The sequence below is a fragment of the Rhinatrema bivittatum genome, chromosome 8, assembly GCF_901001135.1.
Source record: "Rhinatrema bivittatum chromosome 8, aRhiBiv1.1, whole genome shotgun sequence".
Classification (NCBI taxonomy): Eukaryota; Metazoa; Chordata; class Amphibia; order Gymnophiona; family Rhinatrematidae; genus Rhinatrema; species Rhinatrema bivittatum.
Genome location: NC_042622.1, coordinates 5,347,571 through 5,367,252, shown reverse-complemented (window position 1 = coordinate 5,367,252; position 19,682 = coordinate 5,347,571). Strand labels below are relative to the sequence as shown.

The 19,682-nt window shown below is 47.0% G+C and overlaps 1 protein-coding gene across 1 annotated transcript in view; it reads left to right on the top strand.

Annotated features, from left to right (window-relative positions):
• Nucleotides 1-1,971: 1,971 nt before the first annotated feature.
• The window catches only part of FKBP1A (FKBP prolyl isomerase 1A), a 35,229-nt gene continuing 17,518 nt past the window's right edge, over nt 1,972-19,682 (top strand). The window contains exons 1-3 of the mRNA XM_029612685.1: nt 1,972-2,118; nt 3,037-3,084; nt 19,516-19,628. Coding sequence (XP_029468545.1) covers nt 2,082-2,118; nt 3,037-3,084; nt 19,516-19,628 — 198 coding nt within the window. The 5' untranslated portion in view covers nt 1,972-2,081. The remainder of the gene's footprint in view (nt 2,119-3,036; nt 3,085-19,515; nt 19,629-19,682) is intronic.

Genomic DNA, 19,682 nt, shown 5'->3' with positions numbered 1-19,682 from the left:
CTATTAATCAAGTTGACTTAGGGAATGGCCTCTGCTGTTACTGGCAGTAGCATGGGATCTTCTTGGGGTCTGGGTAATTGCCAAGTTCTTGTGGCCTGGTTTGGCCTCTGTTGGAAACAGGATGCTGGGCTTGATGGACCCTTGGTCTGACCCAGCATGGCAATTTCTTATGTTCTTATGATTCAAAGCCAGATTATACAAATGAATCCAACTTTGATTCTGAAAACAGGAATGTGAACATTGAAGCTGTCCTCTCTCTAAAAAAGAAGGCATGGATGAAATATTTTGGATTCTTTCACTCCCATTATCAGACGGCAGAACATCTTTACTTGAGGATTCCCCTCTGGGAAGATCAAACGTCATGCATTGATCAGATAACTTGACCCCTGTTCAAAGTCATATTTATCACAGTGAAACTTCCTAATTTTATATTAACTTTTTAAAGAAACATTTCAGTATTCTGTTGAATTTAGCAAGTTATTTACAAACATTTCAGGAAGTTCTTTAATTGCTCTTATTTGCATAAGCTTGTTTTTTAAAGAAAGCCTTTTCTTGAATATTTATAACATTTTATTTAAATTTATTTATGAACTGCCCTTTTCAGATTTTAAAAAATTGCTGAGTGATTTACAGAAAACTCATATTACAATAAACATGTAACAGTAAAACTGAATGTTGTATCTCACTCGGGGATGTTTAGTACATAAAGTATGTAATAAATACAAATATTTATTTTCCTTCAGTTTAATTAAAGGGAAAGTAGTGAAGCATCTTAGTATGTTTAGTGCAATTAGATGTACCTCCTATCAATACTATTGCTAAAGTCAGGACCAGAAACTGGGCCCTTTAAAAAGTCAATCCCTCCTCCTGGAACTCTTTGCAGCAATTGAAAACTTGGTTTCAGCTGTTGCAATCTGGATTGGGATTTATGAATAGTTTGTTTTCATTAGGAAAGATCAGCAATGATTTTTAAAATAGGAGGGAAATATCAAGCTATGAAAATGTGAGATATGTCTGAGTTTGTATAGTGTAATTCTTTTTTTTTTTAGTGTTGCTAGTTTGTAATATCGGGGTAGCATGGATTTCCTAGGAGACTGAGTGAAACAAATCTGATCGCTGAATAAGCAGAGAATCAGATCAAGGGCACCTAGTAGATGTGGCATACTTGGATTTTAGCAAAGTTTTTGGGAGGCTGGCATTTAAGATGAGAAGTGTGCGGGTGGTGGACCGGATAAGGACGTGGTCGAGTGATAAATGGAGTTCCCTCCAAAGGAAGAAGTACACCCAACATCTATTCTATAGCGTCAAGGTGGCTTCCCCCTGGACCGGCCGCCTGAGACCGCTGTGGAAAGGCGCATTCTGCCCAGCTCAGAGCTTTGCCCGCGTCTGAACGCTCGGTTTGGGAGCAGCACGGAAAATGCGCGCCGTCCAATGTGAGCAGCGCTCAGCTCCCTGGCACGGAACCCGCACTAAGCACAACTCCCCAATGCGGAGAGGGGGCCGGGGCCTGGGCCCAGCCAGGGTGAGGGGTGACAGGCCCGGGCCCAGCCAGGGTGAGGGGTGACAGGCGCGGGCCCGGGCCCAGCCAGGGTGAGGGGTGACAGGCGCGGGCCCGGGCCCAGCCAGGGTGAGGGGTGACAGGCGCGGGCCCGGGTCCAGGCCCAGCCAGGGTGAGGGGTGACAGGCGCGGGCCCGGGTCCAGGCCCAGCCAGGGTGAGGGGTGACAGGCCCGGGCCCAGCCAGGGTGAGGGGTGACAGGCCCAGGCCCAGGCCCGGGCCCAGCCAGGGTGAGGAGTGTCAGGCGCGGGCCCTGCCCAGCTAAGCGAGCGCCGTCGCTCCCCTTCCCCGCCTGAAACGCGTTCGGCCGCTGCTGAACGCACAGTTTACAGGCAGCGCTCGTTTTTAGCGCCTCGCAGGCTGTTAACGCGAGCGCTGAGGCCAGGCGCCTGCGGCTACCTCTCCCCCCGCCCCCGACACAGCTAAAATGGCGCCGGCAGCCGCAGAGCCGCCACTGCGCAGGAGCGGAAGTGGGGCCGCGCGCCGAGACCCGCCCGTGGTAGCGCCCGCCGTGGCCCAGCAGCATGGGGGTGTCTTTGGAGACCATCTGTCCCGGAGACGGTGAGGAGCGGTCCCCGGGGACCCTGACCACTCCGCGTGGGCACCGTTTGGGTCCTTTAACAGCTGGGCCCCGCGTGTCCTCCGATTACCTTCCCCTGGGAGCCCCTCCCCTCCCTGATCATTCCTCGGACCCACCAACCCCTTTCCCCGGGGCTCCTAAGGCCTCTTCCAACACCCCCGGACCCACCAACACCCCCCCCCCCCCTCCCTTCCCCGGGAGCCTTCTCGGGGCCCCTAAGGCCTCTTCCAACACCCATCCCCCATGGCACTGCTCCCTGGAACGATTCCACTAGGAGAGAAGGCTGAAGAGGTTAGGACTTTTCAGCTTGGAGAAGAGACGGCTGAGGGGGGATATGATAGAGGTGTTTAAAATCATGAGAGGTCTGGAACGAGTAGATGTGAATCGGTTATTTACACTTTCTAAAAGTACAAAGACCCGGGGAGGGGAGAATGAAGTTACTAGGTAATACATTTAAAACTAATAAGAGAAAATGTTTTTCCTCAAAGCATAATTAAGCTCTGGAATTCATTGCTAGAGGATGTGGTGAAAGCTATTAGTATAACTGAATTAAAAAAAAAGATTTGGTCAATCTCCTGGAGGAGTTGCAGAAATCTCCTGCTTAATTCTTAGGATAAGCAGCTTGGGATCCACTTGTGAGCTGGATTGGCCACTGTTGGAAACAGGATACTGGGCTTGATGGACCCTTGGTCTGACCCAGTATAACACATTCTGTGTTCTCTGACAGTACTTCTCCTTGCCCAGGGATTCCTCCCCATAGGAACACTCCTTGGGCGGACCTTCCACACCACCTCCCCACCCAGAGGAACACTCCCCTATCTCATGCCCTCTCTTGGGAATATTCCCATGGTGCTGTTTCTTTGATTCTCACCCTGTCCCTTCCTCTCTTCTCTGTACAGGTAGCACATTCCCAAAGAAAGGTCAGACCGTGGTGGTGCATTATGTGGGTGAGTGTGGGCCCAGAATGCTGGGAGGGAGCTGGTGCTGGGACTGACACCATAGGGTTTGGGTCTGGAAGTTTGCAACTCAGTGATATTGTCTTTGAATTGTGCATTCTGGAGTTTGCAGTCAGAACCTAGTTCAGGTGAAATCTTCTATTACTATAGAAACCGCAGTAGAAAAGGACCAAATGAGCCATCCAGTCTGCCCAGTAAGAAAGAAGCAAACTGCATAGATGAGAACTGCCAACAACTGCCATGGTTTGGGCTGTTTGGGGCTTAGAATCATGATGAATTACAGTCTTGTACAGTAGGTATTTCCCTGTCCCCAGAGGGCTTACAATCTAAGGGGCCATAGCAACATGCTGGGCATTAAAACTGCGTGCTGAAATTCAGTGCACAAGTTATTAATGCACAAGCTAATCTTTTGGGGGGGGGGGATTCCTGATACACAGGCCGATTCAGTAAAAGTCGCGGGAGAGCGGGCGCGCACGATTCAGTATTTAAATGAGGTCCCTAGCGCCTCTTTCTTGACAGGAGCGGTGGCTGTCAGTGAGTTTGACAGCTGATGCTCAATTTTGCCGGCGTCTGTTCTCAAACTCGCTGACAGCCTCGGGTTCGGAAACCGGACGCCGGCAAAATTGAGCGTCCGGTTTTCGAGCCGTGGGCGATTTAAAATTTTTTATTATTATTATTTTTAATTATTTTTTACTTTGGGACCTCTGACTTAATATCGCCATGATATTAAGTCAGAGGGTGAACAGAAAAGCAGTTTTTACTGCTTTTCTGTGCACTTTCCCGGTGCCCAGAGAAATTAACGCTTACCTTTGGGTAGGCGCTAATTTCTGAAAGTAAAATGTGCGGCTTGGCTGCACATTTTACTTAGTGAATTGCATGGGAATACCTACTAGGGCCATCAACATGCATTTGCATGCTGCGGGCGCTATTAGTTTCGGGGGGGTTGGACGCTCGTCGAAAATGCTTTTCTGTACACCCTCTGACTTAATATCTTGGCGATACTGTCAGAGGTCCCAAAGTAAAAAATAATTAAAAATAATAAATAAGGGGTAAATCTAGCGCGTCGAAAACGCACGTCCAAGCGCAGGTTAACTGCGCTCTGCCAGAGCGCACTGTACTGTATCGGCCTGTCTGTAAGATAGTATACTAATGCATCAAGAGTTAAAAAATGTGCACAAACTGGAAAATGTGCACGAAGAAAAGGTTTTGCGCACAGCAAAACATGATGTATGTCCATAACTCATATTTTATGTGTAGAAAACGTGGTTTATGTGCACAGAGCATGTTTTCTGCACATAAAATAGCAAACCTAAGCACTTGCCAGATGCTCTTTGTGAGTTCATGATCCTTCTGCCTGATACCCTGCTCTACCTTTGTTAAGGGTGTGTTGGGAGGTTTATATTTATTCTAATAGTGTCTGTAGTTGCCAGATTCAAGGGTATTTGCTTTTTGTATGTGGAGATATGACGTGACCTGCGTCTCTGTGAGTAAGTGTGTTATGTGCATCTTGCTAATTGTTAAACAATAAAATAGATTTGAAATAAAAATACCAAGTACAGGTCCTGGCAGCAAAACTCCGCCTATAGACTGAAAGCGCTGGATTCTTTACTCCCCCCAAGGTGCCTCATAATAAAACTTCATCTTACAAAGAATCCCCTGCGCCTTCAGGGGGAATCCACTGATGAGATGGGAAGTAGGAGGGAAAACCTCATACGGATATGATGTAAGGCTGGGAAACTTCTCTTTCCTGTACGTACCGCATCAGTCCAGACTCCTGGGTTCATACATCCGTGCCAGCAGATGGAGATAGAGAAAGTAAAACTGCCACTGCTTTAACTATGCTGATGCCCCCGGCAGTTTCTCAATATTTCCCTGTCTCCCAACAGGACAGGACGGATACTTGAACCCTGCAGTTTTGGTTTAGGATTTTTTGGTGGTTTTTTCTTTTAAATTTTGAGAGCCTTCCTCCCAGGGGGTCGGGGTTGCTGGTATGGAACCCCTACTCTATCTGGTTGAGGTGGGGGGGCTGGGGGTCGGTGACCCTTTTGTACGCCCCCATCCCGTGACCGTGAGGTGCACATCTGGTGGTCCAGATCCCTCCCTGCCACGTTTTGGCTCACAAATTAGTTTTCTTGCTTTTTCTCTCCCTTTAATTGCTGAATTGAGCTGGACAGCTCTCTTCAGCAAGAGAGGAAGCTTTCAGTGAGACAGCTGTTAGAGCAGTAAAGTTTAAACTAAAAAAAAAAGGGTAAGGATCCGGTAGACAGGAACAGGTAGGAGCTGTGTCTACTCTCTTCTCCGCCCCCTCCCCCCTTCCCGGCATGGATTCGGCGTTTTTTCTTCTCTGTGTTTTTTCTTAATTTATTTTTTGTTTTCTGCCAGTTTTGGTTCAAATCGGCGCCATGATGATAAGGGGGGTGGCTTGTCGCACGTGCGGGTCCACCCCGGCGCGCCTTAAGTCGCCCGGCCTTTGCGCGGCCTGCGTTTCTGGGTGGGAGGGTCCCTCCGAACTCCCCAGGCCAGCTAAACGTAAGAGGTGTCTGTCTCGGCCTTCCCCGATTGCGTCGGGCCCAACAGCGACCACGAGGCATCCCGCTGGGGAAACCGCGGGAACGGCAACCATTTTGAGTCCCTCGGGACTCGAATCTACGGCACCTCAGACGCCAGGGGATTCCCCCAGTACTTTTACCGGTACTCCCAGGTCCTGTAGAGGGACAGGGAGGCCCAATAGGGCCCGGAGAAGGGGCCCTTTTGCCTGTGCCTGACAATGGGCGGACTCCGGCTCCCTTTTCGCCAGAGTTTGTGCTTTTTTGGCGCAATATGAGGGTGGGGTGGGACTGGCGTAGGAGGTCAGCTACCTTCCCCTTTACTCCCGGAGCCTGGTTTATCCCGGGGAGGATCCCTGCCTGGGGCGGCCCCCGCTCAGGTCATGCAGGGGTCCTCGCAGGCAGGAGCTACGCCCGCTCGAGGGCTGCATGTTCGCACGGAGACGCCACAGGACAACCCTGATGGTTCGGGGAGGGCGGACACGGACATTGGGGGTGACGACCCAGACAACCTGGAGCATATTCCCACTTGTCCAGACCGGTCTGTCAGGACTCAGAGAAAGAAAATTAATGGGTAGGTTTAAATTTCAAGTAACAAAAAAGAGCCAAACTCGGTCCTGTGTATACAATATCAAAGAAACAAAAGGAAACAGCCACTGTGTGATTAAACCGCGCTCACCACCAAACAAATGGATTTAGTTGAAATTATGAAAAAGCCGCATCAGTAAGCCTGACAACGTGTTCTGCTTTGTGCAGAGCCGTCCGGTCTTTTAATCATTTGCGGCTATTAGAGTTTGTCAAAAAAGCGCCAGCAGGTGCTTACATCAATTTAAAGATAGAATTATTTATATACGTGTTTGTACTTAGAGGGAATTATATATTGCTATTATATTTGTGAAATGTCCATCTGTACCCATTAGACAATTCACTATTGACCCGACAGTGGCCAGTGTTTTGAAATATAACACGTTGGTTCTTCAGGTGTCAATGAAAAATATACTGCCAGATGTATCTGTAACAAATGATATAAGGTAGTCAGACATATTATGAATTAAAAAGTTTTAGAACTTAGAGGAAGTGATGTCACTCCACCGAATGGCAGCCTAGGGAACGAGCTCCCGAACCCGATCTTCAAACTAGCAGCATATAGAGAACAGGACCTCCAATTTCGCAACAAAACGAGTGGACAGACTGTGTAACTTACCCAGGATGTCTGTAAGGAAGAAAATAGGCGATTTCCTAGTGTGTAGCAGATGGACTCAGGACCAATGGGTATAGTGTGCTCCTGATAGCAGTTGGAGACGGATCAGATTTCAATCTGACGTCAGCCCCTAGTACATATTACCCCTGCAGGAAGTGCAGCTCTTCAGTATTTTCTGTCTCCATAGCAGTTAGGGACTATCTGCACGCTCTCAAAGCGTTAGACCAAAATTAAAGAACAAAACCCGAAATTTAAAGAAGAAACCTACCTGAAGACGAGCCCCGCTCTCCTGCTGTGATACCCTCGGGTCCCTCCCCCAGTTGAGTTTCCAGAGGTGATTTCCATGGTTCCTTGGAGGTGAGCCTTGGTCCAGCAGCCGATTCGCGGCAGGGACCTAGCCCCCGAAGTCTCGGACGCGGCGTAGAGGCAGCAGGTGCACCCCTGAGCACGGCGGTGAAGGTATTGGCTTTCTCCCCCGCAGCCGGAGACCGTCCGGAACGAAACCTCGGAGCACCGAAGACAAGGTAAGGTAGAAATCTTCTCTTCATCAGGTCTCCGAGGATCGAGGAGGAGCACAGGTTACCGATCGAGACCAGTGCCACCGGGTTGATCCGCCCTAGGAGGGCCAGGCCCCGGTTGTTTCCAAGGGTCTACCCATGTGGAGACCCGCCGTGGAGGTCGCCATATTGCCCGCATGCTCGCCGCCACCATCTTGGCCCTATTCGCCGCGCTGCCCGCCGTTCGATCCGAGTGCACAAATTGAGCTAAACGCACAAAATCCTTGCGCGCATAAACTTAGGCGCACATAAACCCTTATGCGCATAAGTTGTGCGCACAGAACAAAGCGCATATCTACGACTAGGCGCACATCTGCGCGCACATCTCAGGCGCACTGGAGCGCACAAGAACTTACGCGCCCACAGACATGGCACCTCCAGACCCAGGAATAAAGCTCAAGGCTTCTACCCAGCATGCCACATCAGAGCCGCACAGAGCAAGGAGGCTGACGCCCTGTGTGCACACTGTGAGGAGGCCCTGGGAGATCCAGGTCAGGGCCTGTCCCAATCAGGGCCCAGCGCTAGCTCCTCAAAGGGGCACCCCGGACCTAGCAGGCCTCAGTGAGTCCGCCCCACAGTCGGGGACCCCCAGAGAACCGGCACACCTCAACTTAGACCCAGCATCGAGCTTTTGGGTGGAGTGGTTCAAGGGGATTCACGCCTTTGTTAAAATGCAGCCTGAACCCCGGGCGGAACATCCACATGCGACACCGGAGGACCCTCATGCCCCAGGACCATCAAGGCCTAGGCACAGGTTCACACTATCCAGAAGCCCCACCTACGGGGACACTGATCTCTCCGAAGAAGACGTCAAGCCCCTGGAGGAGGAGGAACCCCCCCCCCCCTTGGGGACAGAGCCACACCGAACCATAAGACACTTCTTCGCAAAGGATGAGCTCCCGGACCTGGTATCCCGATAACTAACGGAGCTCGCTATTCCGGGCCAAGGCACCTCGGGGGAACCTAGTATGGACCCCCTGCTGGAGGGCTTTCGTCAGATGTCGCGCCACTTTCCTCTCTTACAGGTGGCACAACAGCTAATTGACCTGGAATGGAAGACTCCGGAGTCCTCATTCAAGGAGGGCCGAGCCTTGACAGGCATGTACCCCCTGGACCCAGCGATCAAGGAGCTCCTGGCGTGCCCTAGAGTGGACGCCATAGTCTGCGCGATCGCTAAGCGCACTACCAGCCCAGGGGAGGGAGGAGCGACGCTCAAGGATGCACATGACCGGCGCCTGGAAGCTATACTCAAGCAGTCATTCAAAGTTACAGCCCTGTCCTTACAGATTGCGGCCTGCTGCACTGTGGTGACACGTACTTGCTTATCACAAGCCAGGAACAACACCCCGGGAGAAGATATGGAATCAGCACTATCTTTTCTCACTGACGCGGCTTCCGATCTAGTGCGCACGGCGGCCAGAGGAGTCTCGTCCACAGTGGCAGCCAGGAGACAGCTCTGGCTTCAAAATTGGTCGGCTGACGCCTCTTACAAGACAAGCCTCACGAGGATGCCCTTCAAAAGATCCCTCCTGTTCGGTAGTGAACTAGAGAAACTGGCCAACAAATGGGGCGACTCCCCATTACCACGCATGCTGGAAGACAAAACAAAGAGAAACCAGCATCCCTTCCCCAGGTCCACCAGGGGCAGAAGTTCACAGTGCTTCAACCCTTACAAGAGCAACTATCAAGTGTCCCGCCCTACGGGCAAGAACCAGCCCTTGCGGAACAAGCACACCAAGAGGGGAACCAGCTTGGGTACAGGCCCTCGCCGCACCCCACAATGAGAATCAGCCGACCCATCCAAGGAAAGAAGCCATAGGGGGCAGACTAGCCCTATTCTACCGCAGATGGGTCGAGATAACTTTGGACAAGTTCGTGTAATACCCTGCCACGACCCCCTCAAGAGGGCGGCAGTGGAAGCTACACTGAACAGGCTTCTGGCCCTCGAGGCCATAACCCCGGTACCTACACGGGAAATGAATACTGGACATTACTCCATTTGCTTTATCGTACCCAAGAAAGAGGGTACATTCAGGCCCATCCTGGACCTCAAGTCGGTCAACCGCCACCTAAGGATCCCCCGCTTCCGCATGGAAACCCTACGATCCGTCATATGGGCAATACAACCAGGGGGAGGCCTACTTACACATCCCAATTCATCAAGAACACCAGCGCTTCCTACGCTTCAAGGTCCTGAATCGTCACTATCAGTTCCGGGCACCACTGCACCCCGGACGTTCACCATGGTGATAGTAGTGGTGGTGGCAACACTCAGGAAGGAAGGAATCCTCGTTCATCCCTACCTGGACGATTGGCTGATTAGGGCAAAGTCACCGGAGGAAAGCCACCAAGCAACCAGCAGAGTCATAACACTACTGGAAAGCCTAGGATGGGTGGTCAAACCAGACAAAAGCTCCCTACAGCCCTCACAGTCGCTGGAATACCTAGGAGTCCGATTTGACACCGAGGGAGACAAGGTCAGCCTGACCCCCACGAGGAGAACAAAGCTGCGGAACCGGCTTCAGACCTTACTGAGCATCCCTCGTCCCCCAGCATGGGATTACCTGCAAGTCCTCGGGCTGATGGCGTCCATACTGAAGAGCTGCACTTCCTGCAGGGGTATATGTATAGGGGCTGACGTCAGATTGAAATTTGATCCGTCTCCAACTGCTAACAGGAGTACACTATACCCATTGGTCCTGAGTCCATCTGTCTACACTAAGGAAAACGAAATTATCAGGTAAGTAATTTCTCCATTTAAAACACTTCTCCTTTGACCCAGCGAAGACGCGGCCTCCCGGAGCTGTGATGGAGGAGGGAGAAGCCCGTGAAAATGGCGGCAAGACTGTGCCTGAAGCGGTGAGTGCAGTGCCCGAGCCCCCGATCTCTGCCGTGGACTCGCTTCCTCTTACTGCGGGGACTTTCAAGCATGGTTTGGGGACCTCAAGGAGGAGATGGGCACTATGAAAGCTGAAATAAAGGCGTTGATTGGGGAGCTGCGTCATGACCACGAGGAGCTGGAAGACCGCAACGGGTTGGAGATGTGGAGGAACAGCAGGAGTCCCTGCAGCAGGAAGTGAAATTCTTGTAAGAGTCCAATAGAGAACTGAGGACCTGGATAGATGACCTGGAAAATCGTTCGAGGAGGGGCAATTTGAGGTTTCGGGGGATCCCCGAGGAATCTGCCTATTTGGACTGCACCGTGGTGATAAAAGATATGTGAGCTCCCCTTATTTGATAATCCTCCGGAAGGAAGATCGGAGATTATCTTGGATAGGGCCCACAGAGCCCTGGTTAAACCCCGGGGTAATCAGCCACGGAACATAGTGGTGTGCTTCCACTCCTATCAGGTTAAAGAAAGAGTAATGGCGCAAGCAAGAAAAAGGAAGGACATTATATGGCAGGGATACCCTATCGAGGTATTCCAGGATCTGGCTGCTCATACCATCAGGAAGAGACGGGAGTTTAAGGACATAGTGGCGGTCCTACGTAAAGAAGAGGTGCGTTACAAGTGGCTCTTTCCTTTTGGACTCTCCTTCACCATCGAAGGATCCACAACTAGAGTTCAAACTGTGGAAGATGCCAGAAAAATCCTTGCCGCTACTGGGATGATATTGCATGGAGAAGACGAAGCATGGACCACAGAGCACGACCGGAGAGATCATCTGGAGGCAAGAGGCTACGCAGGAACTCTGGTTGCACTACTCCGTCTTCGGATCCAAATAGATGAAGTACTGCATCTGCAAGCTTTTTTCAAGCTTAATGTTCTGTCCTTTTTATAGTTGGAGGTCCATGGACATTTGAGACTTTACACTTTAAGTGTTTAGCTGCATGTTATGGACAAAGTTAGTGAGTTGACTTCTTAATGCTGCCTGTTCTATACCAGTTTGGCATTCAGTATTTGAAAGGTCGGATTCGGGTTCCTAGGGAGACCTTTGAGTGGCCATTCCTTCTAAAGAAGAAGGGGGAGGGAGGGGTGAGGGGGGGGAGCGGGGAAGGGTATCTAGAGGACTGGTAACACATAGTAATGGGGGAGATAGGCAGGTTAGGAAGAGGGGTAGATCCTCTGTTTGGTGTATAGGATTAAGGGCAATAGGGGGTGCTTCTGCCTATGGCGGGTACAATTAAACTATTATCATGGAATGTAAAGGGCCTACATACCTATTCCAAACGAAAACGCTTGCAGCAGGATGCCCTCAGTGCCAAAACAGATATTCTGTTCTGTCAAGAGACGCATCTACGGAAACTTCTCATCATTTCCCAATTCAGTATTATGCGGCGTCTACAGTCAAAGGCAAATATAGCGGGGTTGGTATTCTTTTTTCAAAAAATATAACTATGTGCAGACAGTGATCCAGGACATGGAAGGTCGATATCTCCTTTTGAAATTTAAAATAGGCCATCAAGTTTACACGATAGTAAATATTTATGGCCCTAATACGGGTCAAGGACCCTTTATTGATAAAATAGCTGCCGTTCTGAGGCAGTGGGCAGAGGGAATGGTGATAGTAGGTGGAGACTTCAACTTGCCCTGTTACCCATACTTGGATACCAGTACGGACAAATCTGCCTATTCTAAGATACATAAAAAATGTTTAAGGAACTTTATGAAGGAATGGGAACTGGTAGACATCTGGCGCCATATTCACACCTCCGAGAAGGATTATACTTTCTTTTCTGCGGCACATGGTTCATACTCTAGGATAGACATGTTTTTAATAGATAAAAGCTTGGTCAATTTTGTAAAGGATGCCAGCATTGATGTGCTTACCTGGACTGATCATGCAGCGATTCGCATCTCATTACAGGGAATGGGTGATCAAGGGGGGTTAAGATTTTGGAAACTCAATGAGAGTTTATTGGACGATAGTATGAACTCCAATTCCGTCAGGAAATGGAACAATATGTCGCAGAAAATGATACTGGGGATATATCTCCTATTATGGTGTGGGATTGTCTTAAGGCGGTTGCAAGAGGCAAGCTCATTGCGCGCGCCACCCCATGTTAAGAGGGAGAGAGAGAGTCAGAGATTTACTATTCTCCAACAACTAGGGAAATTGGAAATACGTAATAAGCAGAGCCCAGATCCCCAAGTTAGCTCTCAATTGAAATGTTTATGGAAAGATCTTGAACAATTAGATCTGTGAACTATCGCATATCAACTGGACAGAGCGAAACAGGAATACTATGAGGGAGGTAACAAAGCGGGCAGGCTGTTGGTTAGACGTCTCAAAGCCCGGATGAGTCTTAACCAAATACTTAAGATTCAAAACGAGAAGGGAGAAATGCCATCAGAGACTTATTTACCCAGTTTTACCAACAATTATATTCTAGACGACAGGACATTTCACAGGGCGATATTCAGGCTTACTTGTCTGATATCCACCTCTCCAACGGGAGATGGTAAATAAGGAAATAATGGAATTTGAGGTAGTGCAAGCTATTAAGGGTCTAAAAATGGGTAAGTCACCTGGGGTGGATGGCTTCTCCGCAGGCTTTTATAAAAAATTAAGTACTGTGATCTCTGGGCCCCTAACAAGAGCTTTTAACCATTTGCTCCATGAAGGGACAATATCACCTCACGCAAATAAAGCGGAAATCACGATTTTGGCCAAACCAGGCAAAAACCCGACGCAGTGTGGGTCTTATAGGCCTATATCACTAATCAACTTAGATTTGAAGCTTCTAGCTAAGGTATTGGCTAACCGTCTGGGGGGTGTCGCGACATCTTTAATTCATCCAGATCAGACTGGGTTCGTCCCAGTTAGGCTTGCAGCAGATAATGTGAGACTGGTATTAGACTTGATATGGTGGGGGCAGAAAAAACAAGTGCCCAAGGTCCTTCTCACAGTTGATGCTGAGAAGGCATTTGATATGGTGCATTGGGATTACCTATTAGCAGTATTAGATAAAATGGGGCTGGGAGGTAATTTTCTACCTGGATTAAGGCGCTGTATCAGAATCCCAATGCCTGTATCAAAGTAAATGGGGGTTATTCCCCAACGTTTCAAATTGAACGGGGAACAAGGCAGGGATGCCCACTCTCGCCCCTACTGTTTGCCCTCTTATCTTGAGCCTTTAGCGGAGGCGATCAGATCACAGGGAGAGATACAGGGACTACAAGTGGGAGATCAAAAATATAAACTTTCTATGTTCGCAGACGATGTTTTATTCACCATCTCTTATCCCGAGTTGTCGCTGGGACATCTACTGTCTGCATTGACCAGGTTTAGTGCTGTTTCTGGCTACCGCCTGAATGCAGAGAAATCTGAATTGTTAAATGTTTCTGTCCCATTGGCTCAATTTGACAGGTTACAGAAGAAGTTTCCGTTTAAGGTGGTTTATAAAAGTCTGAAATATCTAGGAGTTAAAATTGGCCCTAATTTAGAAAACTTATTACAGCTTAACTATGGAGGACTATGGTCTAAAATTGTGCAAGATTTGCAGGCATGGGAAAGATTAGGATTATCGTGGTTAGGCCGCATAGCGATGGTAAAAATGAATATCTTGTCTAGGTTTATTTATTTATTTCAAACTCTACCTATAGCCATTTCAGTAGAGTCTTTTACTTAATGGCAAAGGAAGCTATTGCGATTTATCTGGCGTCACAGACCACCCAGAGTCAGTAGCAGGTGTTATATCTACCTAAGCAGAGGGGAGGCCTAGGTGTACCGTGTTTGTCCTGGTACTATGTTGCTGCGCAGTTACGCTCGGCCATCCATTGGCATACATCTGGGAAAGGGAGGCGATGGGTAAAATTAGAAAGAGATTTGATAGGGGGAGGGGGACCCGGCTCCCTAATCTGGCTGCGAAAAGCAGACAGACCAGAGCTTAAATATGTCACGCCTACAATATGCCTCACTTTAGCACTCTGGGATGTTTGGAAAGCAAAACTGGTGGGAGCCCGGACGTTTTTCTTTAGTACACCAATCTTCTTCCAGAAGGGGTTCATGCCAGGACACTCCCTTTGGTGGCCTGGAGATGGTCAGCGAGCGGTTGCTCTAACTTGGGGCCGTTGTTCGGGACTTCAACGATATTTATTTATTTATTTATTTAGAGATTTTTATATACCGCGGTACGTATAGATATACATCACCTCGGTTGATATGATGTCACAAAATGGTTTGCCTACCACGGATCACTATTTTTATTTGCAACTTAAACATTTCATGGTACAACCTTTAGTTAAGAGGGATCTTTTACAAAGTAAAACGTTGTTTGAGGGGTATTGTGAAAAGGCTGAGAACATGGGCAAGGTTATTTCCAAAATATATATGTTGCTTAATAGTGACCTTCCAGAGCCTCCTGCTCACATTAAAAGTTGGGAGAAGGATATTCCGGCCTTGAATGCCCATCAGTTTTGTAGAGAAGTTTTCTTAAGGATTAAGCAGTGTTCTATCTCTGCTACTTTGGAACAGGGCTACAAACCTTTATACCGATGGCATATTACTCCTTCTAAGCTAAGCAAATTTTCCAATAAATGAGATAGTGACTGCTGGTGGAAATGTGGTACCATAGGCACGTACTTTCATATGTGGTGGTCCTGTCCCAAAATCGTGGCTTACTGGGAAGACATTGCAAATTTAATTTTTATCATAACACATACTAGTCTACGCCCACACCCTGCACTGTTTTTATTGAACATACAGACCACAGACGAGTCATTGGAACATTTGTATTTAATCACACAAATATTGATCACCGCTAGGACGGCAATTGCTAGAGGATGGAAGCAGTCTGAAGCACCAACTCGACAGCAAGTAACCCAAAAACTCATGCAGATCCATTATCTAGCCAAATCCAAAGGAGAGAGGAGACAAACTCTAATCTATAACTCCACAAAACGTTATAACCTAATCCGTAGTCTCATCAAATGACAATATCATAGATCTCAAGCTCTGTTATGCTTTAATCGGAGAGGTAGCTGCTTCTTGTTTGTTTGTTTGTTTGTTTGTTTATTTATTTATTTATTTTATTTTATATACCGGCAGCCGTTTGCACATCGTGCCGGTTTACAAAGAACTTACAACCAAAGAATATATAGGCAAAGCCTTTACAAGGAACAGTGTGTAACAAAAAACACAGTAATAAGGCAATTAACTAGATAAATAAGTAAGGGAGGGAGGGGTAGGGATAGGCGATTATTGTGATTATTGATCCATTATCTAGAACATTTGACAGCTATCAGACATAAATGCTTGTCACGGTTTCAGACCCGATGGCGAGCTTATGCAGATTGGATTTCAGGTATCCAACAGGACACACAGATTCTTATTGTGAGTTAAATTGTGATTTACGTTGAGATATATAGTATGAAGCCTTGATACTATCTATTGTGCCCTCCTATGACAGTTGTATTATGGGCAATGATTGTTGGCCAACTCTTTCTCACGCTATTCTATATTAATGGATATATATTTCTTACTCCTACTTCCACATGCGGCAGACCGTGACCCTAAGCTGTACTATAGTTCAGTGATGGGGGGGAGGGAGGGTGATAAAATGGGGAAAAATGTGGTTGCACATGTACGCACTAGATATAACTTGTTCAGTTTGTGATTTACATTGTACTTGCGGTACTAAGTTTAGGTGTATGTTTCTGCTGTACTAGTTATTCATGCTTTTAATGTAACTTTATTGGTGTTATTACCAGTACCGTATTATTATGTTGTATCCTGGTTACTCTTCAAAAATCTTAAATTTAAAAAAAAAAAAGTTTTAGAACTTAGCTTCGTTCAGATGGTGCTGCGAACCTCCTCTTTCGGACGCCAGGTCTCAAAACAAGTATCTCAAGGTGCGGGACAGAGACCGCATTAGACCAGTTTGCAGAATTAAATAGCCTGCGTTTTTACCGACAGTGACATCATGGCATTAGGGCATCTGGTTGCCTTAGCAACGAAGACAATATTGTGCATAATGTGGTGTTTGAAGGTTGTCATAGGAAAACAGCGAATTCCAATGCGGCATTTAAACCGGTGGGGTGGACTGTGCCTAAACGATGAATCCAGTGTTGTTCATCCTGTAATAATGAAAGATTAAAGTTGCAGATGCAGTTATGTCTACCTTTCATCAGAGTGTATTACAAGATTTGCGCCATAGTTTTTTCAGTGAACGATCATTTTCAAACTTGACACGACATGAAGCCCTAGCTTTGAAAGAACTTCGCCAAAACCAAGACCTCATTATCAAACCGGATTAAGGTGGCAAAATTGTGTTACTTGACCACGTCCAATATGTAACGGAGGTTCACCGGCAGCTTCAAGACCAGAAATTTTACCGGCCCCTTCCCACAGACCCCACGGTTAACTTATTCAGTGAAATTGAACTTGTGGTCAAGGAAGGTGTTGAGACCGGTTTCCTCACAACACCTGAGGCGTCTTTCTTGTTAAAGAAAGCTTCAATAGTCCCGGTGTTCAACCTTCTGCCGAAGATACACAAAAACATCAGTAATTCCCCTGGAAGACCTATTGTCTCCAGTAGAGGATCTCTTCTAGAACCCCTGTCCAAATTTGTGGACCATTTTGTAGCACCCGATGTGAGCTCTCAAAAATCATACATTAGAGATTCCCAGGCAATGATTCAGTTCCTCGATGACTATCATAGTGACACTTCTCATTTGTTTTTGGTAACTTTTGATTTTGAAGCGCTCTATGCCAATATCCCTCAGGATGAAGCCATTAATATTGCGTTGGATTTTTTTGAAGCACGACCGAGACCCCCCAAAGAATCCCATCAACTTTCCTCCTATCATTGCTACAGATTGCCTTGACAAAAATTTTTTTTGCCTTTGAAGGACAATTTTTCCAACAGACATCCAGAACAGTGATGGGGGCCACAATGGCCCCCGATCTAGCTAATTTATATGTGGCACGTTTTGAGGATTCATGGATTTACACTAACAACCTTTTTTATTGCAGTTTGGAAACGCTACCTAGATAGATGTTTTCGTGCTTTGGACTGATACAGTTTAGACTTTCAATCAATTTCTGGCTTGGCTCAACGGGTGCAATCCACATCTTGGGTTTACTGCAGATATTCAGAAAGATCAGATTCATTTTTTAGATATCAAGATCATTAGGACTCAAGAAAGACTTCTGACCACCCTCTACCGTAAACCCGTATCTAGTAATACTTTTCTTCATTTTTCCAGTGCACATCCACGTTCTTTAAAGGAGAACTTACCTGTTAGTCAATTTTTTCGCATTAGACTACTTTGCACCACTGTGACAGAATATCAACAGCAAGCTACATTATTAAGTAAGAGTTTCCAAGCTAGAGGGTATCCACAACACTGTATCAAACATGCGTTCACGAGAGCTAAGTTTACCCACCGAGAATGGTTGTTCTTACCATGCCCACCCGACACTACAGACACTTTGACCTGTGTCTTACCATTTTCCTCAATGATACACAAGATGAAAAAAATTGTTTGACAATTGGCATATTCTTCAGCTACACAAAGAATTTCACGATGTCCCCAGATTCACGTTTACTTGTGGGGCCAATTTACAAGACCAACTTGTTCATTCTGACTCCTCCATTCGACACCAATGAACAGTAACAGGTTCACATACAGCTTGCGGTTCTTGTACTGTCTGTCATATCATGATACAGACATCAGCATTACATTTTTCAAGGCTAGATTTTACATTGATTTTGAAACACACTACAGACTGCCTTTCTACTGGGGTAATCTATATTATCCAATGTCCATGCAACCTGTGGTACGTGGGCAAAACTAAGCGTGCTTTTAAAACTCGCCTTATTGAGCATCGCTCATGCATCAGCACAGGCTGGCTAACTGCCCCACTGGCCTCACACTGCCTAGAATACACTCACTCTTTTGATGACTTAAAGGCGTGTGTACCCGAACAACTCCACCCGACGTGGCGCGGAGGAGACTTTAACATTTCATTATTACAGGCTGAACAACGCTGGATTCATTGTTTAGGCACAGTCCACCCCGCCGGTTTAAATGCCGCATTGGAACTCGCTGTTTTCCTATGACAACCTTCAAACACCATATTATGCGCAATATGTCTTCGTTGCTTAGGCAACCGGATGCCCTAATGCCATGACGTCACTATGTCGGTAAAACGCGGGCTATTTAATTCTGCAAACTGGTCTAATGTGGTCTGTGTCCCGCACCTTGAGATACTTGTTTTGAGATCTGGTGTCCGAATGAGGAGGTTCACAGCACCATCTGAACAAAGCTGATATGTCTGACTACCTTATATCATTTGTTACAGATACATCTGGCAGTATATTTTTCATTGACACCTGAAGAACCAACGTGTTATGTTTCGAAACACTGGCCACTGTCGGGTCAATAGTGAATTATTGTCTAATGGGTACAGATGGACTTTTCACAAATATAATAGCAATATATAATTCTCTCTAAGTACAAATAGTATATAAATAATTCTATCTGGTACTTTGTGGACAAACTCTGATAGCCGCAAATGATTAAAAGACCGGCCGGCTCTGCACACAGCAGAACACGTTGTCAGGCTTGCTGATGCGGCTTTTTCATAATTTCAACCAATTCCATTACAGTGGCGGTTTCCTTTTGTTTCTTTGATAAGTTTAAATTTCACCTTAAAACAAATGCAACTTTTTTTTTTTAGCTTTATTAGATGTTCAGATTGTGGCGGTATAATTACCAAGTCTACAATTAATACAAAATGTTAAGGCACATAATCTACTGATATTTACATTTAAAAGATGTGCAGAAGTGGTGTCTGCCAAAACCTTTGAGTTAAGGGTTTCTTGCTGTGTGAAGAATCAGATGGAAAATTGTCTACTTTTATATGAAATCATTTTTATTGAGAAAGTGAAAGAAAAGAATAATAAGCACAGTGCACATGATGTTATGTCAACACATTTTGCAACACCACTTTATTATGAGTTCTGCCTACTTGGTGTCCAGCTTTAGAGGGTAAGTGCTGCTCCTGCATCCTCTGCTGCTGCTGCCCCCTTACTCCTGTTCACTCTGCTCGTTCATTGAGTTGTCCTTTCTTTCTTTGTTCCAGGAGGGACTGACTCGGTGACGGTTTTAGGTTGCAGGTCGCACACCTCTGCCTCTGCTGAGCTGTTTCTCTGTTTATTCTTTTCTTAGGGCTGCTGGAAGATGGGAGCAAGTTTGATTCTTCCCGGGACAGAGGCAAGCCGTTTATGTTTAAATTTGGCCAACAGCAAGTTATCCGGGGCTGGGAAGAAGGACTGGCTCAGGTGTGTGCATGCTTTCTCAGCAGTACTAGACGGGCCCAGGCTGCACCGTTATCG